This window comes from Lactuca serriola, chromosome 8, assembly GCF_051521515.1.
Source record: "Lactuca serriola cultivar US96UC23 chromosome 8, Lser_US96UC23_V15, whole genome shotgun sequence".
In the NCBI taxonomy this organism is placed as follows: domain Eukaryota; kingdom Viridiplantae; phylum Streptophyta; class Magnoliopsida; order Asterales; family Asteraceae; genus Lactuca; species Lactuca serriola.
Genome location: NC_136415.1, coordinates 152,871,033 through 152,890,786, shown reverse-complemented (window position 1 = coordinate 152,890,786; position 19,754 = coordinate 152,871,033). Strand labels below are relative to the sequence as shown.

The 19,754-nt window shown below is 34.4% G+C and overlaps 5 protein-coding genes across 7 annotated transcripts; 4 read left to right on the top strand and 1 right to left on the bottom strand.

The window, feature by feature from the left end:
* LOC145065502 (FRIGIDA-like protein 3) lies at window positions 1-3,847 on the top strand. 2 transcript variants are annotated; one of them, XM_079012498.1, is made up of 4 exons: window positions 1-173; window positions 920-1,873; window positions 2,245-2,414; window positions 3,201-3,847. In XM_079012498.1, exons 2-4 carry the CDS (start codon window positions 934-936, stop codon window positions 3,645-3,647), a joined length of 1,557 nt encoding a protein of 518 aa, XP_078868624.1. In that variant the 5' UTR covers window positions 1-173; window positions 920-933; the 3' UTR covers window positions 3,648-3,847. The 2 variants fall into 2 exon arrangements, with proteins under 2 accessions (XP_078868624.1, XP_078868625.1); XM_079012499.1 differs by having other exon boundaries at window positions 7-173; window positions 911-1,873.
* A 2,300-nt stretch (window positions 3,848-6,147) lies between these two features.
* ATSPO22 (Tetratricopeptide repeat (TPR)-like superfamily protein) lies at window positions 6,148-9,929 on the top strand. The gene is made up of 5 exons (XM_079017033.1): window positions 6,148-7,492; window positions 7,574-7,763; window positions 7,846-7,878; window positions 7,949-8,569; window positions 8,728-9,929. Exons 1-5 carry the CDS (start codon window positions 6,174-6,176, stop codon window positions 9,406-9,408), a joined length of 2,844 nt encoding a protein of 947 aa, XP_078873159.1. The 5' UTR covers window positions 6,148-6,173; the 3' UTR covers window positions 9,409-9,929.
* LOC145070104 (photosystem I reaction center subunit XI, chloroplastic-like) lies at window positions 9,827-10,757 on the top strand. Its single transcript, XM_079017036.1, has 2 exons — window positions 9,827-9,991; window positions 10,173-10,757. Exons 1-2 carry the CDS (start codon window positions 9,827-9,829, stop codon window positions 10,662-10,664), a joined length of 657 nt encoding a protein of 218 aa, XP_078873162.1. The 3' UTR covers window positions 10,665-10,757.
* A 2,459-nt stretch (window positions 10,758-13,216) lies between these two features.
* LOC145066529 (alpha/beta-Hydrolases superfamily protein) lies at window positions 13,217-16,138 on the top strand. Its single transcript, XM_079013812.1, has 13 exons — window positions 13,217-13,490; window positions 13,572-13,626; window positions 13,706-13,761; window positions 13,849-13,949; window positions 14,241-14,310; window positions 14,409-14,478; window positions 14,563-14,619; window positions 14,725-14,792; window positions 14,886-14,966; window positions 15,081-15,158; window positions 15,281-15,436; window positions 15,637-15,789; window positions 15,894-16,138. The coding sequence occupies exons 1-13, from the start codon at window positions 13,230-13,232 to the stop codon at window positions 15,975-15,977; spliced, it is 1,290 nt and encodes a 429-aa protein (XP_078869938.1). The 5' UTR covers window positions 13,217-13,229; the 3' UTR covers window positions 15,978-16,138.
* On the bottom strand, window positions 16,004-19,317 carry LOC145066530 (GTPase Der (DUF707)). Of its 2 annotated transcripts, none has more exons than XM_079013813.1 (13): window positions 19,163-19,317; window positions 18,806-18,925; window positions 18,405-18,494; window positions 18,201-18,302; window positions 17,976-18,059; window positions 17,759-17,877; window positions 17,546-17,647; window positions 17,343-17,459; window positions 16,981-17,049; window positions 16,839-16,905; window positions 16,599-16,742; window positions 16,318-16,398; window positions 16,004-16,236 (listed from the first exon to the last, which is right to left on the bottom strand). In XM_079013813.1, exons 1-13 carry the CDS (start codon window positions 19,175-19,177, stop codon window positions 16,135-16,137), a joined length of 1,212 nt encoding a protein of 403 aa, XP_078869939.1. In that variant the 5' UTR covers window positions 19,178-19,317; the 3' UTR covers window positions 16,004-16,134. The 2 variants fall into 2 exon arrangements, with proteins under 2 accessions (XP_078869939.1, XP_078869940.1); XM_079013814.1 differs by having other exon boundaries at window positions 18,405-18,464.
* Window positions 19,318-19,754: the final 437 nt, after the last annotated feature.

Below are 19,754 nucleotides of genomic sequence, written 5' to 3'. Positions count from 1 at the left end.
CTTTGTGTGTCCCAAGCCGCCTTGTTGGGTAGTCTTCCTTATTTCAACTCTTTCACTTTCCCCTTTCTCTTTCTCTTTATCCGATTGTTTATGCACCCGCGAAACCCTCATCTCAAACACCCAAAATGGCTTGACTGCACTCCACGATTCGCCGCCGTTGGTCGCCGTCGCCTGTGAGTTTACCCATTGCCTTCTCTTTTCTTACGTCACTCGTACTTTAATTCTCAGATCCAGTTACTTTTCTTTTTACCAATTTGCTCGATGGTAGCTGATAACATGGCTTTGATTTTTCAATTTCTGTTCAAATTAGCTTCTGAATTTTGGTTTCTTGTATGTTTCATCGGTTATTAATGGTAATTTGTGCTGGGTTGGGTTGGATTGATTTGATCTAGCAGCTGTCGCATACCCCACAAAGTTAATAACTCATCTACTAGTTTCAATAATGTTCTATAACATTTTAATTGGGTTGTTGATAACGATTGAAGAGTTATTTGTTTGGTTAGTAAAGTGATTGAGTTGCATGGTTAACATCATTTTGATTTTGGGTTATTGTTGGTGTTAATTAGGGTTTAATTAAGTGCTTCTATTTCTAACAAATGCCTCATAAGTTCATGATCAGAAGACTCTGACTGTTTGTCTTTGTTTTGGCACTATAAAATATAACATATGAGAGACATAGACCAAAAGTTTGTTCTTTGCTTTGAATTCTGATGCTTAAATTAGGGTTTGTTAAATAGTGGCTCAATAGTTAGGGATAACTGAATGAATGAAAGAAATTTAGGGTATCTTATCCTTTTTAAAACTCTCTCTGTTAGAAAAATACTTAATATCATGTATAACTCCTTGATATATGATGTTTTAAAGTATATTTGAGAAAATGATGACACACTTTTTTTGTGGTTTAATGAAGAGTTTTTAGGGCTAAATTCTACCATGGAAGACACACAATCCGTTGCTTCACTCTTACAATCAACAACCTCCAAAATCCAACAACTTCAAAAAGCATTTGCTGAGCTTGAAAGTCATAGAGCAATAACCCTAAACCTAAAATGGAAACAAATTGAAGACCATTTTCATGGGCTTGAAAAATCCCTAAAAAGACGTTTCACAGAACTCGAAGATCAAGAAAACGAATTCAAAATCAAAACAACTCAATCCCAAAAACTTCTAGAAACTCGCCAATCAGCCGTCATAGCCAAAGAAGAAGCTTCCTTACAAAAACTCCAAGAAAAAAGAGACCTTGCAGTCGCCGCCATAACCGGCGGCACTCCCATGGTGGAAGAGAAACCACCACCACCACCACCACCGCCACCGCCACTAGAGTTAACCCTAACAAACCCTCAACTCGCTAAACTATGCAAAGAGAATGACGTGGCGGGGCTTCATAAGTTCATTTCAGACAACCGGAAAAATCTTGCCACCATAAAAGAGGAGATTCCGGTGGCTTTACAAGTGGCGGATGATCCTGGTGGCTTTGTTTTGGATTCGGTTAGTGGGTTTTACAATTTGGTTGATGGGAAAAAAGATGCGAATCTTTTAGGGCAACGAAGAACGTGTATTATGTTGATGGAGTGTTTGAGTGTTTTGTTGGAGAATGTTGATGGGGTTTATGTTAAAAGGTTAATTTCGGAAAATGTGAAGGAAAGGGCGAAGGGTATTGCTGATGAATGGAAACCGAAATTGGATGATCTTGATTTGGATGCAAGTAATGGGAATTCATTGGAAGCTCATGCTTTTTTGCAACTTGTTGCTACTTTTGGTATTGATTCTTGTTTTGTTAAAGAAGATTTGATAAAATTGGTGCCAATGGTGGCTCGCCGCCACCAAACCGCTGATCTTTGCCGCTTCCTTGGGTTATCAGAGAAGATGCCAGGTTGGATTTTCTACATTTTTTTTATTTTTGGTTAATATATTTTGCTTTTTTTATCCCATAATTTGCAAAATTTCTCTTTTTGGCAGTTTTTTAAAGTTAGAACTTAGAATTAGAATGTCATTTGGTGGTGTTGTTAAAGTTTGAGTAAATTACAATTTTGGTCCCTAAGTATAGCTGATTTTTTTCAATTTTGGTATGTAAATGTTTTCTATTGCAATTTTGGTCTTTATTTGAGGGTTTTGTTTTTGTAACGTTTTCAGTCTCTATTCAAAGTAAAATGATAATATTTTTGCGACCAAAATTGCAAAAATCGTATCTATTTAGAATGAAGAGTTTATAGTAATCAAGTCATTTTCTTTTATTATCTTCAGGTGTAATTGATGTGTTGGTGAATAGTGGAAGGCATATTGATGCTGTTAACTTAGCATTTGCTTTTGAGCTTACAGAGAAATTCTCTCCAGTTTCATTATTGAAATCATACTTAACAGAAGCAAGGAGAGTCCCTTCACTCATCAAATCAGGAAATTTATCTCCTGCACAGGTTCCTTACTACATAATTTGCTACTGTCATTAACTTACATTTTTGGTCCTTGAGTATGATTTTTTCATTTTTGGTCCCAAACTTCATTTGAGGGTCTTCTAATGTTTTTGGTCCCCATTCCAGGAAAATGATTATATTTTTTGGGACAAAAGTTGTAAAAATCAACTATACTCAAATGAGGACCAAAATTGCAAGAGGAAACTTTTGGGGACCAAAATTGTAGTTATCATCTATACTCATAACTCAGGGACCAAAAATGTTATTATTTATCACTGTTAAACTAATTAACATTTACATTTTTGGTCCTTGGATATTGTTGTTCTTTTTCATTCTTGGTCTCAAAAAGTTCTTTTACAATTTTGGTCCTTGTTTGAGCTGTTTCTAAAGTTTTTGGCCCCTGATGCAAGTAAAATGACTATTTTTGGGACCAAAATTGAAAAAATAAGCCATATTCAGGGACCAAAAGTAGTCATTTTACTTGGAACAAGAACAAAAAACGTTACAAAAACCTCAAACAAGGACCAAAATTGCAATTATCAGCTATAACGATGATCCAAAAAGTAATTCACTCTACTACTGTCAAACTAATCATTTAGAGTAAATTACATTTTTCCCCGAGTATAACTTATTTTGTGAACTTGGTTCAATTTTGTAATGTTTTTGCAAAAATGAGCTATGTCAGCATATGAGAAAGACGAAATTTGACAAATTCAGGGACCAAAAATGAAAATGTATCTCTACTGAACTCTTAAGTCTTAACATCCATATGAAAATTTGAAATTGTAGAATGATGTAAGCGAGCGAGAACTATCTGCCCTAAAAACCGTAATCAAATGCATCGAAGAACACAAGCTCGAAGACCAGTACCCAGTGGGCCCGCTTCAAAAACGAATACTCCAACTCGAGAAAGCCAAGGCCGACAAAAAACGCGCTACAGAAGTCGCCAAACCACAACCCAAAAGACCCCGAGCCAACGGGATATCTCCAGTATACGCGCCCCCTCCTCGAAACACAAACACAGACAAAAACTTTTATCCTAGAATGTCCGAAAGGTATGCACCCGCACCCACACCACAGTCACAGTATGTGTATGACAACAGACCATATGGGTATGCGGTTCAACCCGATACCCACATGGGTGCATATATGGGTACCCCGGCTTACAACATGGGTCCCAACCATGCTCACTATTTTGCAACCGGGTATCAGTATCAGGCTGCTTATATGCACTAAGGTTGTAGGGAAGGGAGACTTTGATTTTAACTTGTAGGAGGAGGAAGAGTTAACCTTGTTGAATTAATCACATGTTTTACTTTTACTGTATTAATTAAATTAAGCTTACTATGTTTAGTTCTAAACTTTCTTGTGTTAGGTGACAGACGCTATAAGTGTAATCCTCTAATATATTATGCACTACTTCTGTTGTTTACTTACTTATGTCTGTGTATCTAATTTTTGGTTACCAGGAGTAGTTTGCTTAGGTATAGCTAGCTCACTACATTGTAACGTATTTGACTTGTATTGGAGTGAGAATCTGAAATTGATGTTAACACGATTGAAGTTTTATTTGTCCCAAATTAATACGATACATTGTAGGATTCAAGTAATTCCTATCGGTCTAACTAATTCCTTGAGTAATGAAGTTTTTTCATTTTTTATACTAGTGTAATATTAATTTTGTCCATATAATTATTTAATTATTTAGTTATATAGTTAATCGTTAAAAAATGTATATTGCATCTTCGTTCATAAAAAAAGTGTTCATACTTCATACATATTGGCTTATTTTCCAACGATATCTGGATATGATATACATCAGTCCAAATAGGTCCAAATAGTTGAATGTTCAAGTTGTATGTGACAGTGTTGACATTTAGGAGTAGGGTTTAGGTCATTTTTGGTCACTTAACATTTGGTTTTGTGCTCATCTGGTTACTTAACTATTTTTATATTTTAAAAGGTCATCAAACTTTTGACTTTGTACTCATTTAGTCACTTAACTTTTGGTTTGGTCACATTTAGTCGCCTAACTTTTAGATTTGTGCTCATTTAGTCACCTAACTTTTAAAATTATGCTCATTTAGTCACTAAACTTTTAATAAAATTTAAAAGTTTAGTGACTAAATCAGCATAATTTTAAAAGTTTGGTGACTAAATGTGATCAAAACAAAAGTTAAGTGACTAAATGAACATAAAGCCAAAAGTTTGATGACCTTTTAAAACTTAAAAGGAGTTAAGTGACCAAATGAGCACAAAACTAAAAGTTAAGTGGCCAAAAATGACCTAAACCCTTAGGAGTATACTAGAAAATTTATGTGTGGCAATTCTTAAAAAAAACAGATACACACTTTTTGGTATAAGTAGAGTTTGTCCGGTAACGAAACGCCAGAAGCCATACACTTTTAAGAATGTTTTAGCAAAAAATGCTTATACATATAATCATGTAAATTGACAAAAAAAAAAGTATGGTGATGTATGAGGAGATTGTGTTTGATATTGGGTTAACGAGGGAAACAACTAAGAAGTTAATAAACACCTTCAAAAGTTCCATACCAATGTCTTTTCTTTGTGTTTGATATTGGGTTAATGTTTCATCCATGATACATGGGTTTACCCACTTTTCAATTGCTAATTTAATCCGAATCACAATTTATAATAAGAGTTCCATAATTAATTGTCGTATTGTAATTAGGATTAACTTATTCTAAATTTACTCTTAAGTATAAGATATTCTGTAACAATCTTTTATCTGTTTTTCAAAATCTTATTATTATGGATTTATGATATAAATCCAAATTATACATATTAAAGCGTATCGACTATTTCAACAGGAATCTTTTTGGTTTTGGAGTTTGGCCACATAATTTTCAAACTTTAATAATTTTAGTCCCCATTGTTTAATTTTTCTCAATTTCGTCACACAATTTTCACCGCATTTTTTAAAATAGGCCACAAAATTTTCAAACTTTAATAATTTTAGTCCTCATTGTTTATTTTTTCTTAATTTCGTCATACAACTTTCGCTGTCTTTTTTTTAAAGAACTCTTTCAACAGGAATGTTTTTGCTTTTAGAGTTTGGCCATATAATTTTCTAAGTTTTGATAATTTTAGTCCCATTGTTTATTGTTTCTCAATTTCGTCACACAACTTTCGCCGTCTTTTTTTAAAAAGAATGACCCGTGCAACGCACAGACCTTTTCCTAGTATATCTTAAAGTGCATTGACTATTTCAACATAATTTTAGTCCCCATTGTTAATTTTTCTCAATTTCATCTCACAATTTTCACCGTCTTTTTTAAAAAAAGCCACGAAATTTTCAAGCTTTGATAATTTTAGTCCCCATTATTTATTTTTTCTCAATTTCGTCATACAACTTTCACCGTCTTTTTTTTTTTTTTTTTTTTTTTTAAGAATTCTTTCAACAAGAATGCTTTTGCTTTTAGAGTTTGGCCATATAATTTTCAAGTTTTGATAATTTTAGTCCCTATTGTTTATTGTTTCTTAATTTCATCACACAACTTTCGTCATCTTTTTCTAAAAAGAATGACCAACGCATAGATCTTTTCCTAGTTGGAATCATATATTATCCCTTCATAACATAAGGGCTACTAGTGCAAACAAAGAATCTAAAGGAGTCTTTTATGCATGTGCACAAAAATATAGAGGCTATTTTCGTACTTTAGTTGCATTTGAAAAACGACTTCATGAACTACTATTTCTCTCCGCTCAAACTCGGAAGTAATAATATTGCCGCCAATAATGAGAATCACCGAGATCTCTTCGCCGGATCTCCGGCAGACGCAGTCGCAGTCGCAGGATCCGATATCTGATTTACTCTGCAAACTAGAAGCATTAACAACTGAAATTGAACGTCACTCGCCGGAATCTCCTTTGCCGGAGTCCGTCCCCGCTGCTCTTCGCCACGGACTGACTCAACTAACTTCACTCGCACCATTCCAGAACTCCGTGAAGCTGCAGATATGGAAGTTGAGTTACCGTTTATGGAACGCATGCGTGGATCTCTTCAACTTTGTCCGATCATCGTCGTCTAAAATTACAGAGGAGCACGCCAAACTCCGGCAAGTGTCCGTAGATCTTCTCTTCCTCGTCATTGACGTTTCCGGTGTCCCTTCACCTTATTTCAAGTGCGCTTCGTTCTTCTACAAAACAGGTATAATCTGGCATGAGCTCCATAAGTACGATCTCGCTAGCAATTGCTTCGAGAAAGCGACCGATCTGACGTCAAACGTCGAGATTACGAATGTATCCGATCGTGATGAGCGTAGGCTGATTCTAGATTTAAATATTGCAAGATCAAAAACGGCTTGGGAGGTTTCTGATAGAAATTTTGCGATAAATCTACTAAATAGATCAAAGAGAGCACTGTTCGGAACTGCAGAGAACTACATGGCTTTAGCGAACCAATATACGAATTTCGGAAAATTACTTTTGTCAAAAAACGAAGTCTCCGCCGTAAACGAGGCCCTGAAGTTGATGAGTGAAGCTTTGGAATTGTGTGAGAAAGGGCTACGAAACGTGAAAAAGCCAGACGAAACCCTAGCTTTGAAGGAATTAAGGCTGAAGACACTGAGATTCATGGCAGCATCACATCTGCAGAGAGATGAATTTGAAAACGTTTTGAAGTGTGTGAGAGTTTTGAGAGACGGTGAGAAAGGGGGAGATCATCCGAGCTCAAGCGTCTTAGCAATGAAGGCTTGGTTAGGATTAGGAAGATACGGAGAAGCAGAGAAGGAGCTAAAAGGCATGGTGGTAAATAAGGGGATTCCAGAGGGTGTTTGGGTATCAGCAATGGAGTCATACTTACAAGCAATAGGCACTTCTGGGGCAGAGACAGCAATGGGTGTGTTTCTTGGATTTCTAGGGAGGTCACACGTCAGTGCTGCCGCAGCAATTAGGGTGGTTCAGAGAGTGGTCGGTGATTGTGTAAACGGAGAAGGAGCTAGGGTTAGGACCAAAGTGGTTGCTGAGTTTGTATCCAATGACAAACTTGTCGCTCTTTTTGCTGGAGATTTGGCTGCAAATCAGAGGTCTGCCATGCATGCTCTTCTATGGAACTGGTAACTCACTATATATTTACTTTTACAGTTTCATAGTTGAAATGACACAAATATAACTGAAAAGTTACAATTCCCCTTCAGTGCAGCAGATTATTTCAGGTCTAAGGATTATGAGGTGAGTGCTGAAATGTTTGAGAAGTCTCTGCTTTATGTCCCTCATGACATAGAGAACAGATCTCTTCGGGCAAAAGGCTACAGAGTACTATGTCTATGTCAACTAGGCCTCTCCCATCTGGATAGAGCTCAAGAATACATTGATGAGGCTGCTAAGGTACACTTAATTCACTTCAAGAACTTTCTTCTCTTATAAAATCAAGTTTTTGTGATATCCTTTTTGTTTTTCACAACTGCAGTTGGAACCCAATGTTGCTTCTGCTTTCCTGAAGGTAACTTATTTGTCATCTACAGAACAATGATTGATAGTTTTATAAACAAAATACTGTCTTAATATTTCAGTTCAAGATCTATCTACAAAATAATGATCATAATGGAGCAATTACTCAAATTCAAACAATGCCAACATGCATTGACTTCACTCCAGAATTCCTTTCACTATCTGCCCATGAAGCCATTGCTTGTCGTGCTCTTCCTGTTGCAGTCAACTCTTTATCCCATCTTCTAACCTTCTTTCCCAATGGGAAACCAATGCCAACAACTGAAGTCATAGCTTTTAGAACCCTAATCACAATTCTCATTCAAGAACCTGGAAACGAGCCTGAAATCCTCAAATACATGAAAAAAGCCCATACCCGTTTCTCTGAACTTGGACCCGAATGTTTTTTTGGGACAGGTGAGGTTGGAAAAAGGGAACAAAATTGGTTTGCTTTAAATTTATGGAATCTTGGGTTGAAAAGTGGACAAGAAAAGAAGTATGAACTTTGTGGGGAGCTTTTTACGATGTGTGCAGAATATTATGGGGTTAAAATTGATGGACAAATGGAGGGAAATAATTCAATGGTATGTAAGTCGATGATTTTAGCAGTGTCTGCAATGTTAGCTGGTGAGAAGGAAAGTAAGAACACGTTATCAGACAATGAAGTCAAACATGCGATTGAATTGCTGGAAAGAGCTGGAAAGGTACTAATTATGTTCTTAAATCTTTGACTAATTTGGTTTAGTAATTAAGGTTTAATTTGGGGGTTTCTTGAAAAAGGAATAGAAGAAGATATGGGTAAAATAGTCATTTTAGAAGTTAAACAAGACACTTGTTTAATTGTTTCTTTACTTTGATGCAGATACTAATGTCTGGATCAACAAAAACTCATCTAGATGATGATCAAAACACCACAATCGAACCACATTTCTACTTTATATATACATTAAGTGCATATGATCTTTACACAAGACTCAACAACACAGAATCAAAGCAACTTGTTTGTATAAAAAACTACACAAACTCCAAACACTTCAACCCAAATTACCTCCTTCAAATTGCTCTAAATGCATCAGAAGGACCACGATCGAACCCTAAAATAGCCACATTTTGTCTCAAAACTTGTATCTCTTCCCTCCTCTCCTCTTTATCACCCGATTATCAAACAACTTCTCTCATTATCAGAAAACTAATCACCATCATCAGTGTTCATAAAGGCAATGTAGATTATGATGATGATGATGGTGGTGGTGGTGGTGATGATGATGATGGGGTATATGGGATGTATAAGAAAGCATTGAGGATTATGGTGGGGTTAAAGGCGGGTGAATATCCGGTGGAGGAGGGGAAGTGGCTGGCGATGACGGCATGGAATCGGGCAGCTTTGCCGGTGAGGTTGGGGCAGGCGGTGGAAGCGAAAAAGTGGATGGAAATGGGGTTGGAATTGGCGGGCAGGGTTGCGGGCATGGATACTTACAAAGCTTGTATGGAGGATTTTGTTTCTGGGGTTGAAAAGAAAGTTCAGAGTCAAGGGCATCTTTAGAGTAAAAAAAAAATATTTTTAATAAGATTTTATTTCAAATGAATTTAGTTCTCTACAACAGTCGTTATAAACATTAATGAAGTTCTGTTTTTGTTTAAAAGAAATTTTGGATACTAGTATTACTGAAATTTTTTTATTAAAATATTATGAAGAAATAAACAAATATAATTTAAACAAATAAGATTATCCAAGATCAGTTATTATGGATAAGGAAAGAATCTATCCGGAGACATGTGAGCCAATAAAAAGTGTACATGTGTATGGAAGCATATTTCAGGGAACCACAACTTTACGATAAAAAGATTTTCAGCTTGCCAAGTCACTGTGTGTGTGTCTCTCCCCTACTATAACCATTCGATCTGTGGCCTCTGAATTATAGATTCAAAATAGAGAGAGAGTGTTAAGTGAATTGACAAAAATGGCCACAGCAGCCTCCACCATGGCTAGCCACCTCAAGGGCAGTTTCACAACTTCTTTTACAAGAGACCTTGTTACCCCAAAGGGCATTTCTGGTACACCATTCAGAATCTTGCCTTCCTCTCGCAAATCTTCATTCACCATCAAGGCTGTTAAAACCGATAAGGTTTTCTTCTGTCATTCAATTCATGGATTTTCCTTTTTTTTAAACTTCATATTAGAATTTGTGTTGTTTGATCATTAGTAAAATATTCTAAATGTCACCTTAATTGATTAAACAATAAAATCTTATGATGTAAAATCAATAAGGATTTTAAAAGGTTATTTTGATTTGATGTACTATGCAGCCCAATTACCAAGTGATCCAGCCCATCAACGGCGACCCATTCATCGGAAGCCTCGAGACACCCGTCACATCAAGCCCATTGATTGCATGGTACCTTTCAAACCTTCCGGGATACCGCACAGCTGTCAACCCACTACTACGTGGTATCGAGGTCGGGCTAGCCCATGGGTTCTTTCTAGTGGGCCCATTTGTGAAAGCAGGCCCACTAAGGAACACAGAGTATGCTGGTGCGGCTGGCTCACTAGCTGCTGGTGGGCTAGTGGTGATCTTAAGCATCTGCTTGACGATGTACGGGATCGCTTCGTTTAAAGAGGGTGAGCCATCGATTGCCCCGTCATTGACTTTGACCGGGAGGAAGAAGGAGCCGGATCAACTTCAAACAGCTGACGGTTGGGCCAAATTTACCGGCGGGTTCTTCTTTGGTGGGATCTCGGGGGTCATATGGGCTTTTTATCTTCTTTATGTACTTGACCTTCCTTATTATGTTAAGTAAGTGAAAGGTTAATTTGTGTTTTTTTGGATGGCTAAATATGGGAAGTTGTATATTAATGGATGTGATGATATTTTGAAGGATATTGTTTTATGATGTTTTGTATATTTGAATTTTGTTTGAAAATGTTGCATTAACTCATTGTGTAAAAAACGGTTAAGACAATACTATCGTATTAAAATGAAATGCACCTTCTCCATACATGTTCGTACTTTGTATTGTGATCCTAATTTGATTAATTTAACACTTGAAAAGTTAAAATAACATCTAAGAAAAGATAAATGTTATCTCTCATCATTTTCTCGACCAACCTAAGGAAATTAAATCATAATATATTTAAAAAAAGGAGTGATTTCTTGAACTGAACATGCGAAATCATATTAAGCCTAAAGAGCAAAACAGTCTATAAAACAACTGATAACATCATTAGATAAAGAGTTTAAAATGTCACATTTATTAATATGCCATCATGCATCGAAATGTACAACACCCAAACCTGAAGTCACCACTCCAAAGCTCTCATCAAAGATGGGAATTTTTGACCAACTGATTAGTAATATAGAATATAGAACGAAAGACATCAATAAATATAGAAACAACATTGTCATTAAATAACTTGATTACAACATCATGTACAAGAAATTTGAACAATAACGTAATCAATCTGACTATTATGAAATGCTAATCGTAAATTTCTAGATGATATTGTTAGTATATCCCGCATCAGTATGGTTCAATAAACGTCTATATATGTTGGAATCTTTTTTGTCTCCATAGTCTCCATAGTCTCCATAAGGGTTATTTTGGAGAGACAAGTTTGGACTTTACATATATCTTACATGATATTGAGACCACGTCCCAAATTCTTGTGGCTCGACGCATCATTGTCTATCCTCATCGAGCCTCAAACTTTGATGGGGAGTGTTAGGTGTTGTTTGTTTTTTCCGAGACAAAATGTCTGCAGTCTGCGGACAATATTTGTAGACCTCTGCAGTAGAAGAGGTGGACAAAACGTCTACAGTCTGAAAAAAAAGACTGTTTGTTTTTTTAACATCTGCGAGCTACTAAAATAAACTGAAATCTAAATAAACTAATTTTTTTAAACTTCAAAGTGATTTTTTAATATTTTTTATGACTTTGTTATAAATAATTAACGAATCTATATCAACTTTTATGTATTATTGTATAAAAAATAAAAATAAAAATGGTATGAATTAACGTATATATTTGATAAAAACCAACAACTTTGGTTGCAAAGTTATAACTAAACATTATAATTAGTGATTAAAGAATTTGATACATAAATGGATGAAAATAAACTTCGATTTTTTCAATTAAATCTATTAAAAACATACCATAAATATTTTCTCGAGAAATTGACGATACTGTATTAAATAATGTTATAAAAATTTGGCAAAAAAAATATAAGAATATATTATGATTTTTTTTCATATTTATATAAACAACTTCAACGACTATTATTGTAATAAATCTTTATTTATAAATTTGTCAAAAATATTATGTTTGTATCGTCGAACGTTTTTTTTTTTTTTTTTATTTATTTATTTATTTATTTATTTATGTTTTGTAATTTTTTTTTCAAATTGTTATCATTAATAAAGTTGGAAAAATATAAATTAAAAAAAAAACTTAAAAAAAAATAAAGATATATATGTTTTTTAGGCTAGAAGATGTTAAAAGACTTTGGTCCATATCTGTGCCAAGAAGAGGACGCACAAACATTTTTAGGTCTGCAGTCTTCACAAAAACAAACAGTCTGCGAAAGCTAATATCTGCGCCGCACAGACAAAAAAGACCACGCAGATCTGCAGACAAAAACCTTAATGTATAATAAATTGTGATTTCATTTCCAACTATAGGTATCATGGTTTAGGATTGAAAGAAATTGTGATTTCAATTCCAGCCGTAGGATATATAATCAAGGTTTTCAAATAAATTGTTTGCTAAACCTAAATTTACTTTTTCTTATGTTATAGCAAAGAAAAGAAAAAGAAGGGTAAAGAAAATATAGAGAGAAAAGAAGAAAAAGAAAAAAAAATTTATTTTGTGTTTCTAAATTAGAGAAAAATAAAAGTCTAATTAAACAATTTTTTTCAACTTTCTCCAAATCCTTTCTAGCCGAGAAAATTTCCCTTTTACTTTCTTCTACTTATTTCTATTTTCTTTTATTAAAAAAACCTCACAAACACCATTTTTTTTAAAATTTTCTTTTCACTTCTATTTTTTTTTCCTTTGTTAAGTTGAACTCGAGGATATTGTATAAATAACAAAAAATATTCAAGATTCACATATGGTCAAAAAAGAATTTTGGCTCAATATTAAAAGAAATAATGATTTCATTTCATAAAACTAGGATATATAACCAAAAATTTCATTTTCTTTAAACTTAAAGTTACATTATATAATAAAAAATAGTACAGATTTTTCACATATAATAAGAAAAGGAATTTAAAAAAAAATAGCATTTAATGATCATATATATGTTAAATCATAAGATTGTAAAGAATGAGAACCAATGAGGCTCTATCTTTATTTAATGATTCAAAAATGAACACAACGGCCACCTTTTATTCCCTTTGGATGCTATCATCTTGCTCACTCGCGCCAAACCCATCGAAGAAAATGGCTGCCATTCTTCACATCACATCTCTTCAATCCAACACTCCCTCGTTCCTCCTCCATTCCCTCACACCATCTCCGCCCTCCCTCCGCCACAGCTCCCTCAAATCGAAGGGTCACATCCTCTTCCAAAGAAGAAAGAGATCGATCGCCTTCACCTGCCAATCCATTAGCGATGACGGCGATGATGTAAGTTTCGTTTTTCTCAATCATGAAACTGTTTGATTTTATTTTTACTGTTTTTTTGATTCAATGAATATGTTCAATTAGGGTTATTTGTTGGACGCTCCTGTTTCCGCTGGAGATGGCTTCTCTTTTAGCGGAGGTTCGAATTTGCTTCTCTATGTGTAAAATTTTGTAATAGTTTCTCAATTATAGTGTTGAGTAGTATTTGTTTTGAACAGGGAAGTATTCTGATGGACCTAATCCAGCTGATGAGTGGTTTAAGACAGGAAAATATGTGAGTTTCTACTGTATGAAAATCATTTGCTTACATTGATCTTCAAGTATCAAATTGAAACCCTAACTTAACAGTTTTTATCTTCAGATGAAAGCACATCCTGTTTATGGCACCGGTGAAAAGGCCAAGGATCCAATTTTTGGTTTGACAATGGGTGGCAATTCACAAACCTCAACAGATCTCTTCAGGTACTCCTTAAAGTATTGTTCTATAACAGCAATCCCTCCATCCAATGAGAATTTCAACAATTTCCATTTTTTTTGTATGATCAATTCCTACATCTCATTGAACTCAACATTCTTTTTATTAAACTTCAATTCAAGTCAAACATCACAATCTTCATTAAACATCACAATCTTCATTGGATGGAGGATTGAAAGTGATAGTAGGGTAGGTGATTGTAGTGCAGTAATTGAAGGTGGACTATTTGCAGGGCTTACCGATTGAAAAATGCTCTCTATATATAATTTTTGCACTAGATGGTTTTGCGTTGAAAGTGGAAATGCTGATAAACCTTCAGTTGTACTAATTCATGGATTTCCTTCACAGGTGAGTTCTATTTGCCCTTTTAATTTATCAAGAAAACCATATTAATCTTGTTTGATCAAATTTCAAATTTCAAATATATTTCATCTGGTGTCTTTTAGGCTTATTCATATCGCAAGGTACTGCCATTGCTATCCAAGGATTATCATACCATAGCTTTTGACTGGTTGGGTGAGGCATTACATATTTACATCTTATTTTGCTTAAATTACTTATTTGCCCCTACACTTGAAGTTATCTTTTTTGCTCTTACAGGCTTCGGATATTCAGATAAGCCTCAACCCAAATATGGATTTGATTACACCTTAGATGGTAATTTACTGTTAAACCCCATTTTCATTCCTATTTGCAGTTTTAATTTAAATACATAAAAGGGTATACAACATTTCAAATCACACTGTATTTTGTGGTATGCAGAATTCGTATCAGCTTTGGGATCTGTTATTGATGAACTTGGAGTCAACAAGGTTTCACTCGTTGTTCAGGTATATTTCTTTTGTACCCATTTTAACTTCTGCATCTATCAGACAAGAGATTTAAGTGGTGACAACTGAAAACCATCATTTTAAACTTTTCAGGGGTATTTTGCGCCAATTGTTGTTAAATATGCAAGCAAACATCAAGAGAAGTTGAATGATCTCATACTGCTTAATCCTCCTGTAAGCACTTTTCCAACTTTCCCCACAGAATTTATGTGTTTTTTTTACATATAGTTTTACTGAATAAAATAGATATAAGTCAAAATCTAATGCTGTATAGTTCAATGACTAAAGCTTACAGCCAAGCATGCAAACCTGCCATCAACATTGTCAATTTTCAGCAACTTTTTGTTGGGTGAAATATTCTCACAGGTATATTAAAAATTGCATTTTTTTTTGTCCCACCCAAAAAGTTGAAAAAAGACGTAAATACCCTCATCATAGCAAATGGTTCTAGAAACACAATCTGAATGATTATATATGAATTTGATCAGGATCCTCTTAGGGCAAGTGATAAAACATTAACAAGCTGTGGGCCCTACAAAATGAAAGAAGATGATGCTATGGTGTATAGGAGACCATATCTTACATCTGGTTCATCTGGATTTGCTCTTAATGCAATAAGTCGCTCAATGAAAAAGGAACTTAAGGTAACTTATTCATTCATGTTGTCATTTGTTACAAAGAACATAACAGATTGTACTGCGTTTGACATGCACTGTCCATGAGACAATAATTCAATTTTTTTGTCTAGCTCAAAGACTTTCTCTTGATCTTTTGTCGTGAAAAAGACATGAATGCCCTTCTCAGTCTCATTGAAAATAACCCTAGAAAGTTTGTTTATGTGTAGAACTATGTTGAAGAAATGAGAAAAATCCTTATGGATGATGACTGGAAAGTTAAAACTTCGATATGCTGGGGACAAAGAGACCGTTGGCTAGACTTTGATGGAGTTGAAGATTTTTGCACCGCTTCAAAACATCGACTAGTTGAACTTCCCACGGTACCAACAATTATACTGTCTGTTGTTCTGCTGTCTGCTGTCTGCTGTCTGCTGTCTGCTGTCTACTGTCTACTGAATAACTTGTGGTGGCGTTTTCCTTGTAGGCAGGGCATCATGTACAGGAGGACTTGGGTGAAGAATTAGCAACGGTTATTGCTGGCCTCGTTAGTAGAAAGGTTCGTATATGATGTCATTGTGACATTAATTCATAATATAAAACAAAAAATGGTATATATATGTGATTAATTATTGTTATTTGTTACACGTATATGAATTTGAAAAGAACATTTATATTTGTTAAATAATTGTAAAACTTAAAAATAATGGAAGGGGATTTTGTGTTATTCAATGTTGGTTGTATGGATCAACCCAACATTCATCTTCTTGAACTGCTTTTCTCCATCTTCTTTTGAATGTTTCCAATTCGTTAAACGACTGTTTTCGGACCTACAAAATAATACAAAAAAAATTATATTTCTAGTTTTCATGGTTTATTTATAATATTATGAAGATGCAAATTAAAGTTACCTCAGCTCTAATATCAGTGTGATTGGATTCCAATGGGACTGATTCCTTTGAAGAAGATTCTTTCGATGAGTCGCTATTTGTCTGCATAAAATAATCATAAATAAATCAAGGCACATGATCACATGTCCAATCATTCCTTTCGTCATACTCATGCACAAAAAGCAACCCATGTGCATATTAGTCAACCATGCATCGTGTTACAAACGTCTAATTGACTTTTCCACACATGTTAAGTTGCTTAATGTCAAACCAAATACACTATAAAATGTATATATACGAACCTTATTCTGTGATGAATCCCCAAGTGTAGGAATACCGTAGTGAACAACATATTCTGAGTCAACAATACCAATATATTGTGTTCGATTACCCTGTGCACAATACCCTAGTTGCATGTCCAATCCCCATGCATGAATCAAGTCATTCTGTCACAAATCAAGTACAAAATGGCCTTTGTCATAGTAAGTTTTCAGAAATGGTCAATGATTCAAGTCTCAATAGTATAAATTTATTGTAGTTACCTGAATCATATACCACACACAACGCCATGCTTCTTTTGAGAAAACAGGAGCCATCATTTCCACCCACCTAAGTTAACACATCGATTAAAATGAAAATAAAAAACGAAAATTAAAATGATGAATCTTTTAAGGTCTTGCGTACCCTGTACACGGTGGATCTGTGCTGTTTCTATAGCATTGTTTTCTTGAGCGGCTCATTCTTTCGATCCTTCTGTTACCATAATATCAACAACAACAGAAACATAAATAGGTAAGTCAACAATTTGACTTTCTACGTCAAACATAACACTTTTGCCCTTCAAAAGTCGATAGAAGTCCTTTAAACAAAAACTATGAATCCAAAAGCTCATTCAATTGGCTTTAAGATTTTATGTAGTTTTACACATTTCAAAAGCTTACAACTATTTTTTCTAAACAATTTTGCACAAATAAAAGCTACACTTTCCGGCTAGTTTTTGTCAAACTCACCGTTAAAGTTAAATGTGCTAAGATTAACATTTCTACCTGTGTACGGTTGATCCACTTTCTCGTGATGTCATTTCATGATGCACCTCTGATTTTTCAGGATCGAGTGCTGGCTGAGATATATGAAGCCCTTCATTTTTTATTATCGATACGTATCTGCATCATTAGAATCACTATAAATCACCTTCATTTGCTTACTATTGTTCATTTTAGGGTTTAGGGTTTAGGGACAAATGAAGAACCTTCCGGCGTCAAAATTTTGTACACCAAGATCTTCATCCCAAAGGAAAATGTAAGCGTATTCTGAGACAACATCCGGGTGCAAGAACCTCTTAGCAAACCACCTAAGCCATCCATAGGCAAGAATCAATTACCACATTTGAATATATAATAATTTTGGAAGCTGATTCGTACAACAGTATAATCACAAAATCATCCGGTGGGAAAATTCTTACCATTTTGTTTGGCTAATAGCTGAAATATGTATGACACGACTACTCCATTCTAGATCCTTCCATTCATCCACAATCCCATCATAATGGAATAGCATAATCACAAAATCATCCGATGGGAACTAATTTTGAACACAAATGATTTGTCTCAAAGCAAGTTATGAATCTGTTCACGACTATATATATATATATAGCGCTTAATTATTACTAAATCAATCACCTTCTTAATCATTTCATTGACATTTTCTTTTTGCTTCATCCCAACCGCCATAGCCAACAAGCTCATTGGTGACTTCACGTTCTTCTGGTAAATAATATAGAACTAGTTATAACTTATAAGGGAGAGATGAAGTGGTACATATTGGTTAAAAATAAGATTTTAGCGACAGTGAATTAGTTGGAAATTTGTTACTGAGGCCTTATTTTCTAGTAGAGTTATACATACCCTCTTCTTACGAGGGCCCCATAATGGCCGCATCTCTAGATCAGATGTTTTTGACACGATTCCTTTAGGCAACGCTTCACTTCCATCACGACTGCATTGATTCTTGAAAAAAATAAAAATAAAGATCAACTTTTATATCTTTACATGTGATATTGTCAAGAAAGTTAAAGATTAATTATACATATTTATACAAAAGTGTCAAACCTCGCATATGTTTATTGGTGTAACTTGTAGAGCCTCAGGCTTTCGTAGTTCTGGAGATCTCTGAACCAAGATTGCCCGTAAGTTTGGGAACTTATCAAATCAAAGGATACCATATGAGTAATTAATATGAAGATTCATCAATGATAATTAATCAAAAAGTCGCTATTAGAATATTTTTCCTGGTTCTTTCTACATTAAGTAAAAAACAATCCATACATACATTTCTTTATTACGTCGTAGAGACAAAAGGGTAAACTTATCATCTATTGACGTATCACATCACATATATATCCAAGCATCATTTTAAAAGATACATCACCAAAGCTATTATGTGAACTCAAACCCATAAGTTTTTTAGTTAGTAGTCTAGACTAGATGAAAGATTTGAAAACGATGTCTACCTGTTTATGATCTATGACAATTAGTGCACTTGCTATAAAGAATGCCATGGAGACTAATATAGCACCAAGAAGAGGGCTGCATAGTAATGATTTTTGCCTCTTGATCATAGGCATTGCTACCTGATACATTACATAAAGGGATTAATAGATTAGGATGAAGTTTTACAAGAACATTTTGAGTATTATATCTAACAAAAAGAAACAACTCCATTAAGACATCTTATGTTCTAATACAAAATCTTCAGTTTTTCCAAATATTTTGAGTATGTAGCGTAAAAAATGTGCAAAGAGATTAAGATGTAATAAGCAATTGGTGGTATGATCTGCTTCAGATTTAATCAAAGATTAGCAACTTACAGAAGTGTTCTTCATAATCAGATTATATATGGAGCTCCAAAGAAGATGAAACTTTGAGTTGAATAATGGGATCAAAGATCAAAAAGTATATGCAGAAACATATGTATATACTATATACATAGAAAGAGAGAATGGAATGAATGAATGAATCTTGACTTTTAAAGTCAAAAAAGGAGAAGTGGAAGTTGAACAGAAGAGAGCACCTTTGCTTAGAATTGGGGAAAATAAGTGCGATTTTACCGGCAAAATTTAATAGGTAGTCTTTTCCTTATTTTTTTTAATAAAATATTCTAATGTTTTATTAATTTCAGCTAAATCATTTTTTAATTAATCAAATTTCTTACCAGAAATTATTAGTATGGGTTCTTATAACTTTTTTTTTTTTTTTTCCTCCATGTCCTTTTGTCTCCAGTTGATTTGTACATGGTACTATGGTAGTTAATCTGATTGACTGATATTGTTAGATTATATAAATGAAGAATGTGAAAAAGTATAAAAAAGTTCAATTTTATACTCTAAGAAAAAAATCTGGTTTCCTTGTGTAAAAATAAATACAGTTTTGGATGTTAACATAAAACAAAATGTTTGATTT

Coding starts and splice junctions, on each gene's coding strand:
- LOC145065502 (XM_079012498.1), top strand. CDS start 934: ATGGAAGACACACAATCCGTTGCTTCACTCTTACAATCAACAACCTCC. Junction 1,874..2,244: donor GTTATCAGAGAAGATGCCAG/GTTGGATTTTCT, acceptor TATTATCTTCAG/GTGTAATTGATGTGTTGGTG. Junction 2,415..3,200: donor GAAATTTATCTCCTGCACAG/GTTCCTTACTAC, acceptor TTGAAATTGTAG/AATGATGTAAGCGAGCGAGA.
- ATSPO22 (XM_079017033.1), top strand. CDS start 6,174: ATGAGAATCACCGAGATCTCTTCGCCGGATCTCCGGCAGACGCAGTCG. Junction 7,493..7,573: donor CATGCTCTTCTATGGAACTG/GTAACTCACTAT, acceptor ATTCCCCTTCAG/TGCAGCAGATTATTTCAGGT. Junction 7,879..7,948: donor TTGCTTCTGCTTTCCTGAAG/GTAACTTATTTG, acceptor TTAATATTTCAG/TTCAAGATCTATCTACAAAA.
- LOC145070104 (XM_079017036.1), top strand. CDS start 9,827: ATGGCCACAGCAGCCTCCACCATGGCTAGCCACCTCAAGGGCAGTTTC. Junction 9,992..10,172: donor AGGCTGTTAAAACCGATAAG/GTTTTCTTCTGT, acceptor TGTACTATGCAG/CCCAATTACCAAGTGATCCA.
- LOC145066529 (XM_079013812.1), top strand. CDS start 13,230: ATGAACACAACGGCCACCTTTTATTCCCTTTGGATGCTATCATCTTGC. Junction 14,967..15,080: donor TCATACTGCTTAATCCTCCT/GTAAGCACTTTT, acceptor CAATGACTAAAG/CTTACAGCCAAGCATGCAAA. Junction 15,437..15,636: donor CAATGAAAAAGGAACTTAAG/GTAACTTATTCA, acceptor GTTTATGTGTAG/AACTATGTTGAAGAAATGAG.
- LOC145066530 (XM_079013813.1), bottom strand. Junction 18,495..18,805: donor TTGTCATAGATCATAAACAG/GTAGACATCGTT, acceptor TGATTTGATAAG/TTCCCAAACTTACGGGCAAT. Junction 16,743..16,838: donor GTGTGTGGTATATGATTCAG/GTAACTACAATA, acceptor GATTTGTGACAG/AATGACTTGATTCATGCATG.